General features: G+C 36.5%; 1 protein-coding gene across 1 annotated transcript in view; it reads right to left on the bottom strand.

Annotated features, from left to right (window-relative positions):
• The window catches only part of LOC107556131 (monofunctional C1-tetrahydrofolate synthase, mitochondrial-like), a 40,718-nt gene extending 21,260 nt beyond the window's left edge, over positions 1-19,458 (bottom strand). The window contains 20 exon segments of the mRNA XM_016239167.1: positions 298-366; positions 1,038-1,178; positions 2,068-2,144; positions 4,423-4,526; positions 11,197-11,270; positions 11,467-11,574; positions 11,975-12,021; positions 12,679-12,815; positions 14,818-14,991; positions 15,110-15,207; positions 15,697-15,779; positions 16,177-16,288; positions 16,456-16,592; positions 18,164-18,179; positions 18,217-18,235; positions 18,527-18,651; positions 18,770-18,823; positions 18,997-19,047; positions 19,126-19,210; positions 19,454-19,458. Of these exon segments, the coding sequence (XP_016094653.1) occupies positions 298-366; positions 1,038-1,178; positions 2,068-2,144; positions 4,423-4,526; positions 11,197-11,270; positions 11,467-11,574; positions 11,975-12,021; positions 12,679-12,815; positions 14,818-14,991; positions 15,110-15,207; positions 15,697-15,779; positions 16,177-16,288; positions 16,456-16,592; positions 18,164-18,179; positions 18,217-18,235; positions 18,527-18,651; positions 18,770-18,823; positions 18,997-19,047; positions 19,126-19,210; positions 19,454-19,458 (1,716 nt within the window).
• Positions 19,459-20,562: the final 1,104 nt, after the last annotated feature.

Genomic DNA, 20,562 nt, shown 5'->3' on the forward strand with positions numbered 1-20,562 from the left:
TTTCTCATTTCCAGTTTTCTCGTGGTGTTCAGGGTGTGAAAGTAAAAGACAGAGACACACTCCCACAGAGCCAAAACCAAAACCAGATGTGCATGTGTTACTGTATGAGTGTGTGTTTTCGGTGTCATGCCTCGAATATCCTATCACTTCACCAACGCTGAGAGTATCAAGTTTGGGAGTTTCCATCAAGATATGTGTGCATGTGTGGGAGACAGAATAAGAAAAATAGCACACAAGCGAACGACTGTGTAAAAGATACTGAGTGTTTGGGGTACAGGAACAGGGAAGAGGTCTCCCCTCCAGTGTCTGCATCAGTGTGGGTTTGATAGCATCTTTCATGAGGACTGCCAAAGCCCCGGTTACACCCTGAGAAAACCAAAGAGCAAAGAAATGTCAAAATATATTGTTCATAGCAGTTGTTGAATGTTTCTCTGGTAGGGCTGTGACAAATCATGAAATTTTGGCTGGTGACTTGTGATTAATGACTAAATATCCTGTTTTATTCATATTGCTTACAGTGTAAATTTAATACAAATACACATTTAATTTAACTTAGAATTATATATTGCATAGGGTTAGAATTATGTGAATGAAAACACTATGTTCACAATATTTTAAATATTTCACAGTCAATTCACAATATTATAATTATACTTAAACATTTCATTTTGTAATCATTGTTTATATACACATAGTAAGATTTCTTTAAATGTTTTTTAAATAAGTCTCTTACGCTCACACTTTGATCAAAAATACAGTAAAAACAGTAATATTATTAAATATTACCATTTAAAATAACTGTTTATTATAACATTTCAAAATGCAATTTATTCCTTTGATGGCAAAGCAGATTTTTTTTTGCAGTGATTGTTCCAAATTTGAGCTGAAAATAGTGTTTCTTAATTTATTTTTGGAAACGATGCATTTTTTTTAGGATTCTCTGATGAATAGAAATTTCAAAAGAACAGCATTAATTTCTGTGACTTTTGATCAATTTATAGGTAGTTAACCATGCTCTCTCTCTCTCTCACACACACCAAGTCATCTGCAGTGATCGACTGGCCATTTCTGCTGCTGCCCACAACCATAAGTCCCAGCCTGGCCCGCATATCAGCCAGTCCATCTGTCAGAGCAAGGATAGCCATGATCTCACTGGCCACCGCAATATCAAACTGGGTCTGTAAGAACGAGAGGGGAAGATCACATATTGACCAGCACACAAACACATCACAGTGATGATTTAGGTGATTTATATCAAAATAAATCGTCATGATATAGAGAGTGGAGAGATCTGTCAGAGACCTATGCACGCAACATCTGCCAAGTCTGGTTCTTTATCACATACAGTAAACTGCTCCCACATGTGCCAAGACAACCCCAGCTGGAGTAAAACCAAGCTGTCCTGGTTTAACTCTCAGCTAATAAATACTCCCCCAATAAAACAGCTAGGAGTGGTGTCCAGATGCCCTATCAGGAGAGATGGGCCACGTAATACACACCACTTGTGTCATTATTACTATCCATTTAACTACATTTACAGCACTCTAAATGTTGAGATGATCTACCCTTAGTCAATGATTGCAAAGCCTGAAGTAACATGCTTAAGTGTTTTTTTTTATTTCAAACACACACTCTCACTGTCTTTTTAAAATGCACATACTGTATATTATACTGTATGTTGCTCAAGAACAAAGTACTAGGCTGTAGTGGACATTTCAGTGGTTTTGGTACAGTGGGAGGGAGACGAACATAAGCACATGAATGACCAGCTCAAAGGGTTTGCTACAGTATGTGCGCAGTAACGCCTTTTTTGAAACATTTGCTTTTACTTGGACTGTTTCCCATTAAGGTGCACACTGTTATCTGCCTGATTTGTTTTAAAAGTCATCATTTCTGACAGCCGCTGATATACTGCAAGACTTAACAGATTCCAGCTAAGGGAAATAGACAGAAAAGTGAGAGAGGGAATAGAGAAAGAGAGATATATAATCATTGAGGAAAAGTGACAAAACTTCTACACTTACATTTGACTGTAGGTTAATTGAATCAGAAATATGAAGCACATACCTGGTGAGCATGGCTTTTTTCAGTGTTGGCCTGACCAACAGTAATCTTACGCAGAAATCGGTCATTGGTATCAACAACTATTTGAAATGGAAAAGCATATGTTAAGAGTGAAACCAGAATGAAGCTTTTACCTTAGGACAGTTCACCCAAAAATAAATTGTGTGCTCATTTACTCATTCTCATGTCATTCCAAACCTGTATGACTTTCTATCTTCCATTAAAACACATAAGGAGAAATTAAGGATGTACTTGTCACTCATTTCCATACATTTACAATAAATAAGAAAAGCTTTCAAGCTATAAAACGAAATACAGTAAAATACCCATAAAAGTAGTCAACATGATTGGTGCACTATATTCCAAGTTGCTTGAAGCACTATGATTTGTGTCACAATACACTGATCATCTTCAATGTACGGAGGAGAGTGACACTTAAAAATAAGAAGGACTGCGACCAAGTTATCAATTTATCTATTCAAACATAAAAGGGAAATAAATAACTTGAAATTGAAAAATTAAGAGACATGATTCAACACTTAAGTTTTCCATTTATTTTGTTTTGAAATATACTTAAGAGTAAAATAGTAAATTAATAAATAATTTTTAGAAGCACATTTAAAAATTGCCAGTTGTTTTTCTTTGGCCATTTGCCAATTCCTTTTTTGTCCATTTGTCAACTGCTTTTCTTTTTTCTTTTTGTCAATCAAATTCTAAAAAAAGTTATTGGACAGTTCACTTATTGGGGAACTTCTGTCTTTATTTTAAGTGTTACTCTCAGTCCTCCATGCAAATTAACTTTTAACTATTGCATCCACATCGAGTTGGTAAGCTGATTAGTATGATTCGTGAACAAATCATCCAGACCTGTTTTATGAATAAGATCAACAGAGCAACTGAACAATTTTGACACAATAATGACAATTCTCACATCTGGGCGAATTTTTTCTTTAACCTCACTTATAATGATAGAAACGTAAAGCATTTCAAACCTATTGCAATTGATTGCTTTTTTTATAAAAGCAACATTTTTTTCATGAAGTTGCAATTAGATCACATTGGTTGGCTTGTTCTATCTGCTCAAGCGTAGCAGCGCTGTGTTTGAAGACAACTACTGGAGAGAATCACGTCAGGAGGGAACTCAGCTGGACAGATTTTGCGGTCACTGCTGAGGAGATGTATGAGGCAATCTAATGAATCCCAAAAACCAATGACCTAAAGAGACCCAGAGGGATGGACGCCAAGCGAAACCATAACCTTGCAATAAGCATGCAATCCTCTAAGACTTTTTGTATTTTTTTTCTTGCAGCCAAGCTGAATGTAGGAGGGTGCAGTATGAGACACAAACACAACTACCTAAGGGCCAAGAAGTTGCAGGGGAAAGAATTCAAACCCTCTGGTATTTTCTCATGGACAAGCAGAACAATTATTATAAGTCTCATTTTAAACATGTCACAGGCAACAAAAATTACAACAATGGTTTAATCTGCTTTCTGGCTGTCTCTCGTATTCCTCTTGTGTATCTGTTTCAATTCATCCATCTGTGACAACACAGCGTACATGAACTACAGCATAACATACGGCACAGCCAAAATGTTTCATCTGAAGAGTGATTAATAAACTAAGAAAAGACCATGATAATGTAGTCCGAGGATCATTATTCACAATGATATCTTCCCATAATGGACCATGGGAAACCCTAATGATTAAAACATTAGATTTATGAATGTCAACTTTGAGAAAGTTGTATGGAATTGTCAAAGCTTCTCAGACACACACACACACACACAGCGGGAGAGAGATGTAAAGCTGTTCTTAATCTTCCAGGCTCCTCATCTTAGTGTGCACTTTTGAACCGACAGAGTAAGTATCCCATCAGTCATTGCAGCACTTGCAGCACTCTTCTGAATGTAGAGCTAAAGGCAACAGATGTTCCCAGGTGGCCACGAGTAAAACGGGAAACACCCCAATCCAGCTAAATTTCCTCCCGCAGTGATCGCAGCTATCAGACGGCACTGCGCCATAACCAAAAGCACAAGGTCTACATTTGTCATCCCTTCCAGGTGCGAAGAGTAGACTCGTTATTGCATCTGTTCAAGAGGGATTAGTTCTCAAAAACTGTTCTCAGATGTAATGACATGGCTAATTTTTGGTGCTGTCCCACTAGCCATTTTAAAACGGAAAAGTCAAATGTGGCAATAGCATTCCAACGGCCGCATATTGTGTCATACTGCATGTTTCAGCTCACCATCTTATGCATCATATATCCTATACCACAATCTCTTTCTGTGACTTATCAAGCTTTGAGCAATTCTATATGCAGAAAAGTAAAGCAATCTACATTGCACAAGCTCCTACCTCTCTGCCATGTGACCTTCTCAGGGTCAAGGTCAAGACGGAAAAATGCCCTGACCTCTTCTGGTGTGAAGCCACTGGGGTCAGATTTGTTTATTCCAAGATGCTGAAAACATAGGTGAAGAGACAGACACAAGTGCAGCGATAATGATAATGAAAAAGTGGTTCATTCATATTAAACAAAGTTACTATTAAAACATTTTCATTTCTGCAGTTAGTTTTGACCTTGACTAGGTACTGTAGTCATAAATGTCTTTCAGACTATCTTTTTAATTAGATTTCTCTCCAAATCACTGGCCGTCTCTTGTAAATTTTTGCCTTTCCAAAATGTAAGTCAAGCCAGCTAGAGCAAACAGTTTGTGTTTTGAGTAGTCTTTCAGATTATCTGTTTCACAGCCAACATAACACAACACTTGACTTGTTTACTTAAAAAAAAAAAAAAAAAAAAAAAAAACCTTGTGAATGACCAGACTTGCTGTGAATTCCAGCCTTGCAAGATTGGTTAGTTTACGCAGTAGCTGCATGAGCACCCCTGTTGGTTATCTGATGAACTGCTTCCAAATTTCTACAAGTTCCAGTGTTCAACATTTTTAACCTCCCCATTGTCCACAATGTGGATTCCAGGGCCCGTATTCACAAAACATCTTAAGGATAAAAGTAGCTCATAACTAGCCGATTTAGGAGAAAATCTTAAAAACAATGGGCGTGTCAGTCCTAAATGTAGGACTCCTCAATTTTAGTTTTTAAAAGTATTTCACAAAGCATTTTAATGCTAAACTTAGCTCCTAAATCTGTGAAACATAAGGAGTAGTGAAGAGGACTTCTATGTCACTAAGACCAAATCTGAACTATCCTAAAATGGCTGTTGCCAGCAATCTACCTCGGAAAATAAACATTTTAGAAACATTTGACGAGAATGAGCTTTTAAAAAGGTATCGGCTTTGGTTTGGAGGTTATCCCAACTCCAAATGTTTGATTATACACTTAATATATAGTTGTTCTCGCGTTCAGTTTGGTTTTCTTTTATGTTTGCATGTCTTACTATCAGCCATGATTATTCTACTCTGCTAATTAAAAGGCTGTTTATATGCATATTACCAAAATTTTATTGGTTGCTTAGTCAGAAAAAAAAATTCCACACAAAGTGGCGAAATCACACAGTCCGTGACGGACCAATTGTTAACGGCTGGTCTATGTGATTGGGCAGGACATCCATATGCTCACCTAACATTCATCGACCTCAAATATGGCTTATCATCTGAAATATGCATATAGTAGCAACTTTACATGGCAGCTCAATCTAACGTTAGCCTAGAAACAGTGTGCAGTGTTTGTGCGGAGTGTGGAAGCTGAACAGTAGCACGCTTGGGCTACTGCATGACAGATGGAGGCGCCGGTGCGATCATTTGCTCTGAAAATACGTTGTCAAGAGTAATGCATCTTTCGTATCTGTAAAGACTCTACGTTTATTCCTGTGCACTCAGAATAACAACGAAACGTTGCGCTATTGTAAAATAATGAAAGCAAACAGGACGCGCTTTCTGCCGTCTCGGACTCTGTGAACTTGAGCGTCACTTCGAAACTCAGAGTATGCTTGCCTTATTACAGACATGGAAAATATATCTATAGAGAGTGAAACTTTTAAATGAACCAATTCAAAAATCTTTAGTCGAGGGCAGCCCTAATGCATACTGACTAATTGTTTACGAGAAGCATAGCCTACATATTTATTTTACATTATACATGTTATTATATTATATTACATTTTATATTATACATATACATGTCAATTGCACTTATATATTGTTGCTCTTTTGTTGTTTTTGACTGCTTTTATTGTCCTCATTTGTAAGTCGCTTTAGATAAAAGCATCTGCTAAAGGACTAAATGTAAATGTACATATAAAATGCTGACAATTAGATGAATATATAGCCTACTTGTTTAATTAGTGACACTTAGCCTGCAATTTAAAATCTTTATTTGAATGTGGCAATTCACATTTTTATTTTAAAACCTCAATCTACCTCGGAAAATAAACATTTTAGAAACATTTGACGAGAATGAGCTTTTAAAAAGGTATCGGCTTTGGTTTGGAGGTTATCCCAACTCCAAATGTTTGATTATACACTTAATATATAGTTGTTCTCGCGTTCAGTTTGGTTTTCTTTTATGTTTGCATGTCTTACTATCAGCCATGATTATTCTACTCTGCTAATTAAAAGGCTGTTTATATGCATATTACCAAAATTTTATTGGTTGCTTAGTCAGAAAAAAAAATTCCACACAAAGTGGCGAAATCACACAGTCCGTGACGGACCAATTGTTAACGGCTGGTCTATGTGATTGGGCAGGACATCCATATGCTCACCTAACATTCATCGACCTCAAATATGGCTTATCATCTGAAATATGCATATAGTAGCAACTTTACATGGCAGCTCAATCTAACGTTAGCCTAGAAACAGTGTGCAGTGTTTGTGCGGAGTGTGGAAGCTGAACAGTAGCACGCTTGGGCTACTGCATGACAGATGGAGGCGCCGGTGCGATCATTTGCTCTGAAAATACGTTGTCAAGAGTAATGCATCTTTCGTATCTGTAAAGACTCTACGTTTATTCCTGTGCACTCAGAATAACAACGAAACGTTGTGCTTTTGTTAAATAATGAAAGCAAACAGGATGCGCTTTCTGCCGTCTCGGTCTCTGTGAACTTGACAGACAACTTCGAAACTCCGTGTATTCTTGCCTTATTACAGACATGAAAAATATATCTATAGAGAGTGAAACTTTTAAATGAACCAATTCAAAAATCTTTAGTCGAGGGCAGCCCTAATGCATACTGACTAATTGTTTACGAGAAGCATAGCCTACATATTTATTTTACATTATACATGTTATTATATTATATTACATTTTATATTATACATATACATGTCAATTGCACTTATATATTGTTGCTCTTTTGTTGTTTTTGACTGCTTTTATTGTCCTCATTTGTAAGTCGCTTTAGATAAAAGCATCTGCTAAAGGACTAAATGTAAATGTACATATAAAATGCTGACAATTAGATGAATATATAGCCTACTTGTTTAATTAGTGACACTTAGCCTGCAATTTAAAATCTTTATTTGAATGTGGCAATTCACATTTTTATTTTAAAACCTTTATTTGAATATGGCAACATAATGCTCTACAATATTTCTATGAATAAATCTCTGACAGAGACTATCAGCCAATCACTGTGTGCATAGTTAGTAATAATGCTGACATCATCCATAGCAACAAGGTCAACCCTGCCCTTACTCTTAGCTTAAGACTTCTGTCTATTCCTTAGTAAAATTTGTCTCAGCAGCTTTGTGAATAAGTTTTAAGAGAAAACTTAGCTAAAAACTTTTACTGCTATTTAGGAGAACTCTTAGTGGTAAGATAAAATGTTTTGTGAATACGGGCCCAGAAGTCTTAAGAGGTGAATGTTCTTCAAAGTTGGAGCGCATTGAATAAGGATTAAAGATAAGGATTTTTTAATGGTTTTATCCTGATAAATTATTTAGTTTGGCATAGTATATATATATATAGAGTGGTGTGAAAAAGTGTTGGCCCTCTTCCTGATTTCTTATTTTTTTGCATGTTTGTCACACTTTAATGTTTCAGATCATCAAACTAATTTAAATATTACACAAAGATAATGCAAGTAAATACAAAATGCAGTGGGCTACTGCATGACAGATGGAGGCGCCGGTGCGATCATTTGCTCTGAAAATACGTTGTCAAGAGTAATGCATCTTTCGTATCTGTAAAGACTCTACGTTTATTCCTGTGCACTCAGAATAACAACGAAACGTTGCGCTATTGTAAAATAATGAAAGCAAACAGGACGCGCTTTCTGCCGTCTCGGACTCTGTGAACTTGAGCGTCACTTCGAAACTCAGAGTATGCTTGCCTTATTACAGACATGGAAAATATATCTATAGAGAGTGAAACTTTTAAATGAACCAATTCAAAAATCTTTAGTCGAGGGCAGCCCTAATGCATACTGACTAATTGTTTACGAGAAGCATAGCCTACATATTTATTTTACATTATACATGTTATTATATTATATTACATTTTATATTATACATATACATGTCAATTGCACTTATATATTGTTGCTCTTTTGTTGTTTTTGACTGCTTTTATTGTCCTCATTTGTAAGTCGCTTTAGATAAAAGCATCTGCTAAAGGACTAAATGTAAATGTACATATAAAATGCTGACAATTAGATGAATATATAGCCTACTTGTTTAATTAGTGACGCCCAGAAGTCTTAAGAGGTGAATGTTCTTCAAAGTTCACATTCATTGAATAAGGATTAAAGATAAGGATTTTTTAATGGTTTTATCCTGATAAATTATTTAGTTTGGCATAGTATATATATATATAGAGTGGTGTGAAAAAGTGTTGGCCCTCTTCCTGATTTCTTATTTTTTTGCATGTTTGTCACACTTTAATGTTTCAGATCAGTATCACACACAGCAGAATTTCCTCATATCGTGTAGGACTATTAGAAAGGCTAAATCAATGCAAATCAGTGGATATGTCTGCTATAATAGGATAGGTGTGTTAAGGCCAGTTGGAGCTAAACTTTGCAGGGCATTGGCCCTCCAGGATCTAGTTAGGAGACCCCTGTCCTACAGAGTTGTTACTTTGCACATGCTTTTTGATCATTACAAATAATAATGTAAAATTATTTTCTTAGAATAGGAGATATGCTGTCTCTCGCATCACATACATTATCAATATTTAAGTATGTGGTCTTGAAGAGGATCCTTTTTTTTCTCTCATTTGGACTTGGTCTTGACTTGGACTCGAAACTTTTGGACTTGGACTCGAACCTCTTGTCTCTACTAGTCCTGGTCTTGGACTTGTCTTGGACTCGACAAAGCTGGACTTGACTACAGCTCTATCGAAAACCCTCCAATGTGGCTGAATTAAAACAATTCTGCAAAGAAGAGTGGGCAAAAATTCCTCTACAGTGATATGAAAGACTCATTGCCAGTTATCACAAACACTTGATTGCAGTTGTTGCTGCAAAGCGTGGCAACAATTACTTTTTCACGTAGGGCCAGGCAGGTTTGGACAGCTTTTTTTCCTTAATAAAATAAATAATCATTTAAAAACTGCATTTTGTATTTACTTGCATTATCTTTGTGTAATATTAAAATTTGTTTGATGATCTGAATCTTATAAGTTTGTCAAATATGCAAAAAATTTAAAAAACAGGAAGGGGGCCAAAACTTTTTCACACCACTGTATATATATATATATATATCTATATAGATAGATAGTATCTCACAAAAGTGAGTACACCTTTCACTTTTCAGCAACCATTTTAGTATATCTTCTCAAGGGACAATACTACAGAAATTAAACTATATGGGGCTATATTGCTTGTATAGCAGTACAGATTTACTAACCTCTGAAAATAACTCAACATACAGCCATTATTGTTAAAATAGCTGGCAACAAAAGTGAGTACACTCTAAGTGATAACAGCTGTATGTCGTTTAACCATGCAAAGCCACATGTCCTATTCATCATGTTCATGTTTTTGTCTGCTTGACAGGACCATACAAATTTGTGTATCTTGTATTAGAGCAGTTAAAATTTGGTGCTTTGAGTACAATTCTCTGACCACTGGATGTTCAACATGGCACCTCATGGCAAAGAACTCTGAAGATTTGAGAATTAGAATTGTTGCTCTCCACAAATATGGCCTAGGCTATAAGAAGGCTCACGCCCTGGTGAGGAGGACCAAGGAAATTGTGTCTTGCCTACAGTCAAGCATGGTGGTGGTAGCATCATGGTCTGGGGCTGCATGAGAGCTGCTGGTACTGGGGAGCTGTAGTTCATTGAGGGAAACATGGATTCCAGCATGTACTGTGACATTCTGAAGCAGAACATGATGCCCTCCCTTCAGAAACTGGGCCGAACGGCAGTTTTTCAACATGATAACGACCCCAAACATACCGCCAAGATGACAACTGCCTTGCTGAGAAAGCTGAAGGTGATGGAGTGGCCAGATATGTCCCCAGACCTGAACCCTATTGAGCACCTGTGGGGCATCCTCAAGCGGAAGGTGGAGAAGCGCCATGTGTCTAACATCCAGCAGCTCTGTAATGTCATTATGGAGGAGTGGAAGAGGATCCCAGCAACAACCTGTGCAGCTCTGGTGAATGCCATGCCCAGGAGGATTAATGCAGTGCTAGATAACAATGGTGCTCACACAAAATATTGACACTTTGGACACAGTTTTGACATATTCACTTAGGGTGTACTCACTTTTGTTGCCAGTTATTTAGACAATAATGGCTGTATGTTGAGTTATTTTCAGAGGACAGTAAATCTGTACTGCTATACAAGCTGCACATTGACTAGTCTAAAGTATATCCAATTTTCATTTCTATAGTTTTGTCCCTTGAGAAGATATAATAAAATGGTTGCTGAAATGTGAGGGGTGTACTCACTTTTGTGAGATACTAATATATATATATATATTTAAAATTAGGCTTTTCAAGACCATAGAAGCACTGGCTCTTCAAAGAAAAAAGGGGATTCTTGTATGAGTGTGAAAAAAGGGGATAAATTAAAATAAGAAAGTAATGGGATGAATTAAAATAAAAAAATATAATGTAGTAGTTCTAATTTATTTTAATGCTTGTTTTGCCTCAAGTCATCTTGAGGCCCCCTTGGAAGTTTGCGGAGAACCTCTGCTCTAATAACATCGGTGTCAAATGATGATGTAGGCGAGCCATCTGTATAGGAGAGAAGCATCTCACACCATTAACAGATGGCACTAGTCTGCTGTACAGGGCCTAAAAGACACAAAAACAACTTATAGCTAAATAAAGCATTAGGAAGTGATAAATATGCAATTATAGACTTGTAGAGAACCAGAAACAATCCTCTTTAATGACACAGCTACTGACTAACGGTTGATGAATCATAATATTAAATCCCAGGGAGACCATCCTGTGTGAAATTTAAAACATCATGATTGCAGTTGTTAACCCTGTCTGATTGAGTAGCTTCATGGAGAATGCGGGCATCGATAGCTGCTACCAGTAGATTATTGGCTGCTGTTATAGCGTGGATGTCTCCTGTGAGGTGGAGATTAAACTTGGGGGAAAAAAATAAAGTGAGAGTGTGTAAGCTGTTTTCTGCAGCTTCTGATAAAGACAGTATCTGCTCTCACACACATTCAGTGTTGTCCAAAAGTCTGAGATAACAGAGAAAATATGAGATTCAAAATGTAATATAAAACTAGAAATAAAAAGTATTATTATTTCCATGCACGCTGTTATTAAAGCAAATCATGGACGTATCATAAAACAACAAATTCCAAATTATATTATTTTTCCATTTACACTTTTGAAATTCATATGCTGATATTTACCGGTAATAAGAAAAATTCCATTAGAAAAATCACAAAGTCTCAATGGCTGTGTGAGGTTTTTTTAAGGGCTGTCATCAGTTGTGGCATACTAAGGGACGAGACAGGATGTCTGTAGTCACTCACCTCTTCCATAGGAATGACCTGTGCATATCCCCCACCCGCCGCTCCTCCTGCAGGGAGACAAAATAATGAAGCAGGCTGACAAACACACAGCAATGAAAACACAAGACAATATGAGCGACATGAGCTCTGATCCAAAATCTAGCGAACTGCCCTGCTGTGTACTAAATGTGCAGCAGCAACTTCGAACGCCACACAAATAGCCGTTCGCACAGCAAACTATTGCAATTAATTGAAATAGAGTTTGGCATTAGCATGTCACTAAGCTAATGACATGATATTCCACATACATGTATATAAATACATATATAAATAAATATGTAGAATTTAAAATAAAATTACATTACATCAATTACATTTATTTGATTCCATTTTGAAAATACTTTATATAAAATACACACTACATGTATTTTTTTATTTGTATATTTACAATAAATTCTAATTACATTTTATTTCCATAATTAACTTTGTTGAATTTTATTTAACCATCTTGAATTTATTTTATTTTACTGAACTCAATGCAGGGCATTCTGGGATTGCCTACTCTACAAAGGACAAGATACAGTGAAAAAGTTGCATAATTATAATGCCTACATTTTAGTGCAGCCTTCAAGAAGTGCATCTGTGATACCTTGAAATGTTGTTATGGTAGTTATTGTTATCCATATACTACAATATCAAACTAAAGCAAGCACACAAAAACACACCTTTGACACCAAACGTTGGGCACTGGGAAGGCTGTCGCAGGCAAGCGAAAGAGTTGAGCTTAAGATGAGCGGAGAGGGCCTGGAAAAGACCTATGGTCACTGTACTCTTCCCTTCACCCAGAGGAGTGGGAGTTATACTGAAAAACACAGACCGAAAACATTATCAACACATGCTTTCCCACATTCAAAGGGAGAAGGTTGTGACTACACATCTATTCATCTTTCTGCCTTCCTCATTTTCGTTTTCCCTCTGATCTCACTACATTAGACTGCCGGCAAACCCGCTCCCCATCAGCATCCTCCCTCCCTCTCTCTCAGTCTTTGTGGAGCAGCTCTTTTGGCAGCGCAGTAAAGGCATGCCAGTGGCTGACAGTAATTGAGTAGGCTGGGTGGGGAGGGCAGTGCTGCTTCACAGCGTCTGTAGGCAGAACAAAGAGCGGGACTTAAAGAAGGAGAGTTAAGGGAGAGGGAAGGGGCTGCTGATAAAACCAGGGGTCTGCGCATTCCCCACACACATGAAAGAGACCCTGGGCCCCCATTTGGAGCTGACCGAGCCACGCTTCACACACACAGATGAAAAGGAGGCTCCTGGTGGGCTCAAGAGCCAGTGGTAGATAAGATCCCTGGGCACACCAATCACTCTCTCTAGGAATTTAGAGGCAGAGTACAAATGTGCATACAGTTGTGAGCGTGAAAACACAACCATTGACCTGAAGTTTTCCTTAAATGCTTTTAACCTTTAAAAGCATGAGTGTTTTTCTTATTTAGGTTCTTGCAGTGCAACTATGATGGTCATCAATCCATCTGCCATTAACTGATGAAAAAGATTCCAAAGTCTTTAATTTGCAGATTAAAACCTCTTCAACAAAGTAAGTCAATACAGTTTTCGTTCAACTTTGCTGTTCAATTAAGTTTTGTATCATTGCTTTTGTACCGTATCATTTCAGGGTGTTCACACAATTGCAGTTTGGTTCTCTCTCAGTTCAAAAAAGAAAATTATGCATTTAGTCCTGGTTCGTTAACGTACACACTGTCACTTTTAACAGTGAATCTAAAGATACAAAACAAAAGGCATAAGGACAAGATGATAACCTGATTGGACAGCTTTTTTAAAAATATATTTTTCGAAGGAAATTACCAAATATCCAAAACAACGCTGTGTGTCAGTCTGAATGCGCTCATTGCATGTGTGTACATATGGTGGTATTTTTACCAGCTTAAAACTCACTAAGAGCTTATGAAATATGCAAAGGAGTCAAAACAGTGCCAGGAACTCCTGCACATACAAACGAAGACCTGCTTGTTCCAACACCTGTGCCGAACTGTAATGGGTAACATAGCTCCAATGACAAGATGAGATTGCTTTTGGTTCGTTTAGATGTCTTTGGGCTGTATTATGTTCATTTTTCAGTCGAAAAAAGTGGGTCTGTCTGCTTGATTGGTGCACACAAAGGTTCGGATGGCAGCACTCATATACAGGTGCATCTCAATAAATTAGAATGTCGTGGAAAAGTTAATTTATTTCAGTAATTCAACTCAAATTGTGAAACTCGTATTAAATAAATTCAATGCACACAGACTGAAGTAGTTTAAGTCTTTGGTTCTTTTAATTGTGATGATTTTGGCTCACATTTAACAAAAACCCACCAATTCACTATCTCAACAAATTAGAATATGGTGACATGCCAATCAGCTAATCAACTCAAAACACCTGCAAAGGTTTCCTGAGCCTTCAAAATGGTCTCTCAGTTGTGTTCACTAGGCTACACAATCATGGGGAAGACTGCTGATCAGACAGTTGTCCAATATTCTAATTTGTTGAGATAGCGAATTAGTGGGTTTTTGTTAAATGTGAGCCAAAATCATCACAATTAAAAGAACCAAAGACTTAAACTACTTCAGTCTGTGTGCACTGCATTTATTTAATACACGAGTTTCACAATTTGAGTTGAATTACTGAAATAAATTAACTTTTCCATGACATTCTAATTTATTGAGATGCACCTGTATATCCAAATGAACTGCACTTACAGAACAATCAATTTAATCAAACAAAACCTTCCAAGTGTAAACACACCCGTAGATAAATAATATGACATGAATTAAACTTCAATGACAGAATAAAAACTGATGTCACACCCTGCCACTACGACATATTTGCCATTAGGCTGATGTTGGAGGCGGTTGAGAAGGGACAAATGGACTTTGGCTTTGGTGTTTCCGTAGGCCTCCAGCTCCTCTGGAAGCACACCAATCTCCTGAGCCAGCTGGGATATAGGTTTGGGAGTCTGTGCCCTGGAGATCTCTATATCACTGAGGGTTACAGAAGCAAACAGAAAGATGGCGACCAATTAGTTCTGTGCACAAATAAAGAAGCAACGGTATGAGTGATGCATATTCTGTAGAAAGTAAAAGGCAAAGCTGCTCGTACCTAGGCACAGGTGACAGTGATTGAAGTTTTAGTGGGCGGAGCCTCCATGGCTGGTACTGCTGTTCTTGAATCCACCTCCTGCTGCTCCTCACTACATGCTGGCAGATCACAACAGCAGCCACAAACACTTCAAAATGACTTCTTCATTCACTGCATAATTATGTGCACAAATATATACTAAAAAAAAACATACCGGCAATAACTACTGTGATTTGGCATAACACTATATCTTTCAATAATTAGCAAATTAATGAAAAGTGACAGATATTTATCATTTTACAAAAGATTTCAATATAAAAACAAAAATGCAGTTCTTTTGAACTTTCTATTTATTGAAGAATCCTGAAATCCTGTTTCCACAAAAATATTAAGCACCACAACCGTTTTCAATGATAATTACAATGATAATAATAACAATGATGCTAATAATTAATGTCTCTTGAGCACTGTTGTGTAAAAGCTTTACATTGTTAAACAGGAAATGAATGTTTCAATGATGCAAACAAAATTCAAAATTCAGATATTACATTGATATAACTATTTATTTAGACTTTAATAGAAAGAAGAAACAACAACAGGCCTCTCACCTGCATTCTAAGCGCAGCACTTAAAGGCCCAACTCCAGCACTAGATTCAGCTTCATCCCTGTGCTCCCAACTGTCAGGTTGCTCTAGATAAGAGATAAGGTCATATGTATGAAAAGTTGGCCCGGACGGAGCATCTAAGGAAATACAATTAGCTGTGTCTTATGTTCCCACACTAATGGAATTTGTGGGTTATGGATGAAATAGCATGGGCCTCTATAACCATTAAGGTCTCTTGGAGATGGCAGGTAATGAAAGGTGAAGAAAACTGCGTGCCTGACTTAATCGGTCTCAGAGGAATCACATGCTTGTCTTTCACTTCCATGGTAATACAATTATAATAGTTCCTTCAATTCTCAAACGACACTTCTCTAGTGAAGAAGTGCTCTATATGTTTTATGTATACCAGCAACGTAAAAAATCAATTGTTATAATGTCTGCCACCGTGCCACACTTAATATCTTTACTTTGAAGAAAATGTACCTTCCATTAGGGCTGAGCTGAGGTTAATGACTGCCACCCCCGGTCTTAACCAAGTGGGTGGGAGGCCCTTGTGGCCAGTTTCTAAGAATACCACCACATCCGAATCCATGATCTGAAAGAAAGAAAGAAAGAAAGAAAGACAATTAGTGTATGCCTCATAGGATTTATCCCGATGTCCCTCCTAAAACAAAGCAGCATTGCCCTCTGCTGCTGAAAATACCAAACTACACCTAAAAATTTACCTGAAAACCAAGTATCTCTCAATTATCAATCATTTACCTGTTTCTGCAAGTGCTTTGAGCTCCACTGGTGGGTCTGCACCATCATGCCATTGTTTTGCAGCAAAAACTGAAGAGTTGCCTTTAGGGGTCCCTCAAGACCCAGCAGCACTGCCATCTTGCCAACCAATGGGGCATCTAAAGGGGAGTTACAAAAAAGGAAATGCTGTATATTTAACCTTTGTTACAATAAAAAATAATTACACTAGCATTCTAAAATTCAGTCAGTAAGATGTTTTTGGAGAGAAATTGACACTTTTATTCAGCAAGCACACATTAGTTTGATCAAAAGTGACAGTAAAGACATTTATAATTTTTATTCAAAAAAATCTATTTAAAATAAATGCTGTTTTCTTTTTACTTTCTCTATACTGAAAAAAGTATCATGTTTCCACAAAAATATTAAGCAGCACAACTGTTTTCAACATTTACAGTAATAAATGTTTATTGAACTGGGTTGCAAAGGGGCGGAAAATATCCCGTAAATTTCCAGAAACTTTTCTGATGGGAACATAATCTGGGGAATTTTGGAAATTTTCCAAGTTGGAAACTTAACTGGAATTTATGGAAATTAATTGGAAATGAGGAAATTTACAGAAACTGTATCATATACAAACATACTGTAAATATAAACATTTTGTTTAGTCATAAGCTGACATGCATGCAAACTAATACAAATTTTACAAATGACATTTTTTTATTTTTCTGGAACCTGTGATATATTTTTCAGGATTCATTGATGAATAAAGACTTAATAAAAATAACAGTATTTATTCAAAATAGAAATCTTTTCTAAGAAATTAAATATTTACTATCACTTTTTATCAATTTAACACATCCTTGCAAAATATTTCTATTTAAATAATTGCTGTTATTTTTTAACATTTGTATTCATCAAACAATCCTGAAAAAAGTATCACAGGTTATAAAAATATTAAGCACAACGGTTTCCAAAATTGATAAAAAAAATCTGCATATTAGAATTCTATCTGAAGGATCATGTGACACTGAAGACTGGATTAATGGCAGATGAAAATTCAGCTTTGCATCACAGAAATACAGTACATTATATTTTATAGTACATTAAAACAGAAAACCATTATTTTAAATTGTAATAATACTTCACATTATTACTGTTTTGTTCTGTATTTTTGATCAAATAAATGCAGGCTTGATGAGTGCAAGAGATTTCTTTCAAAAACAGTAATGAGTCCAAACTTTTGACCAGTACTGTACTTCTGTATGATAACAGAAAGCTGGCTAGCAGACGGTACAAGAAAGACAATCACAGCTTGAGCTAGCACATGATACCTGGCCTCATAAATTATCAATGAAATAGTGCTAACTAGCTTACATTTTTCAAATCTGATTTACTGGCTAGCTAGCTACAGTATAAACGCATTTAGGTATTGCTAGTTAAACTCGAATACCATGGAACAGATATATTTACCCAAGTAATATCAAAACTTACTTGAATGGAAGCCTGGAAAATTAGGGGGAATTACCCTTAGGTGACTAGGGGGATTGTGTGCAATTAAATGAGGGTTATTTAAAGACAGTTTTTTTTAATCTCCTCACATAATGTTTGCTCAGCCAGTGTATTTGTTTTAACAATGGTATAATTTTGTTGCGCAGAAGCTTACACACAGCACAAGAAAGATTTAAACACAAATTTAAGTAATATTTATGTAACTTATGTGAATACTCACCAAGATGGACAGTTTGACACCAAATAATGATCTTTAAAAAAGCATCATATGACCCCTTTAAGATCAGAGACCCTGCAAACATATAGTTTGAAACTTCTTGTTTTACATCTTAGATAAATATACAGTATTTATATTATATTTAAGGGTATCCTGCAATAACTAGTTTCCAAATAACTTAATTGTCATAAAAATAAAATTATTTTAATAAACTCCATGCAAAATTCAGTATCATGGCAGATAGGAAATATTCATAGTTAGAAAATTCTCAAATCACCCACCATTGGCAGTTATGGCAAAAAAAATTATTTTTTGGGGACTTTGGTTACACACATGAACATAACCAAAAAAAAAACTCTAGCTTACCCATCCACATCTTTCTGTGGCTTGATGGCATTACGGACACTTTTGGAGAGAAAGGACTGAGGAAGGTGTAAAAAAATGCCATGAACACGAGAATCCTCATTTAATCTCAAGATCTCCTCGATCACCTGTAGAATAGAGACAAAAATTCAGGAGGCTGAGAACTGGACAGACCTCTCTAAAGAGGATAGTTTCTGTTTAATCAAAAAAAGCTTGATAGATTTGCAGATTTGCAGCGTCACTGACCTCTTCCTCTCTGCACTGGTGTGGAAGACAAATCTGCATTACGTTCAAGCCGATCTGTGTGGATACAAAACCGGGGCATATAACAATGCATAAGCTATCCGTTTGCATTGCCATTCATCTTATCGATCAACAGCAAATCATCTACTAAAATGTAATGTAAAGATTTGTGTTACTTGCACCCATTTATTTAATGCATGTTGGGCAGAAAGGAAGACAAACAGTTATACCTTTCCAGCCATCTTCTTATTCACCTTCAGCAAACCGTCATCTTCACCAGCCTATCATAAGTACAAACATGCAGCATTCAGTGTCTGATATTCATTCACATAACTCTTTATCTAAACACAAAGTCACACCTGTATGATAGCCAGTGTAGGTTTAAGGCCTGGGTTGGGTTCTCTGATAGCTTTGGGCTCCTCTCTGCTCCTCTGAACAATGTCACTGTAAATGAGATGGACACAGAGTGCATATATTTAACCATTCAGCTCACAGCATATTTCATCAAAAGTAACATCATGCATGTTCATTAACTTCTGCTAACAGAACAGAACTTCTTATTGAATGAACATATGACACATTTTTACTTATCAAGCTTACAAAGCTGATATGCATTTTAAACAATTCGGTTATCCAATCCTGGCTGCTCTTTAGCAAAAATCAATGTTGACCACACATTAAACGTACTCCATAATTTTGCCTGTTCTAGTCAGAAACACAGACTTTGAACCCCAGAACAAAGTAGAGCAATAGCTGCAAGTTTTAGGCCAAAACTTTTATCATTAATATTAACACAATAATTGCTAATATGACCAGAGAGAATTTTTTTCCTCAGATTTTTTACATCCACAGCTAAGTAGATCTTCAACCGCTCTAAACACTTAAAGTTCTCCCTGTGCCTGCTCAGATGAAGTTTAAAACCTTTATACTGGCATCTCTGCCACACAAATACAGTTTATCATAACAACTAGACTGGTGTGCTGTTTTTGACTATGACAGAAAGCAATAAAGACACAATAAATAGTAATCAGTTTGCTCAGCTTATGATAATTTTAAACAGGTTGGCCAACACATTTTGACTAGCAGCAGATACAATTATCTTGTGTTATCATGGAGTCTATTGCATCACTGCAAGAATCGTTTGTAAGGCTGGTTGCAAAAGCATCTTTTTTTATTAGATGGGATTATTTAACCCTCAGTAGCAGATACCTGAACTTTGTCTCCATTTACAAACATCAAAAAGATACATAGGGGTCACTTGTAGGGTTTGATTGGGCAATGATACACAAGTTCCACACAGTTTCCATCTGTTAAAGACTTTTAGGGGAGACTGTTGTAACACATTTCAATGACTGTAACTCAGTTTTTTGGCAAGCTTTAATATAATACCCATTAAAGAAGCTTTCCTGTAAATTTTTTATATTACTATTCTGTTTCTATATTCTTACAATATATGTCACACTGGAGATGGTCGTCATGTATGACAATAACTTCAATGGTGTAGCAACATATTTTTTAAATGGTGTTATAAACTCAGCCTGTATTACAATACTTCCAGGTCTTTAAAAAAAATGATGATTTCATGTTTTAAATTTTGCAAAATCCGATACAACACACAGATATTGGCTCTATGAATTTTTAAATAAAGTCAGTATTGTGATCGCCAAGGGGAGCGGGTAAAAGGAGGACATTCAGTGTAACACTGACCTACAAAGAACGACATGCTTTCAACCTTCGTTGATACAAAAAAAATGTTTGTACGAAACCTTGAATTCATACAGTAACACAGTAGATAT

Source organism: Sinocyclocheilus grahami, unplaced genomic scaffold (assembly GCF_001515645.1).
Source record: "Sinocyclocheilus grahami isolate Dianchi unplaced genomic scaffold, SAMN03320097.WGS_v1.1 scaffold556.1, whole genome shotgun sequence".
NCBI classification, from domain to species: domain Eukaryota; kingdom Metazoa; phylum Chordata; class Actinopteri; order Cypriniformes; family Cyprinidae; genus Sinocyclocheilus; species Sinocyclocheilus grahami.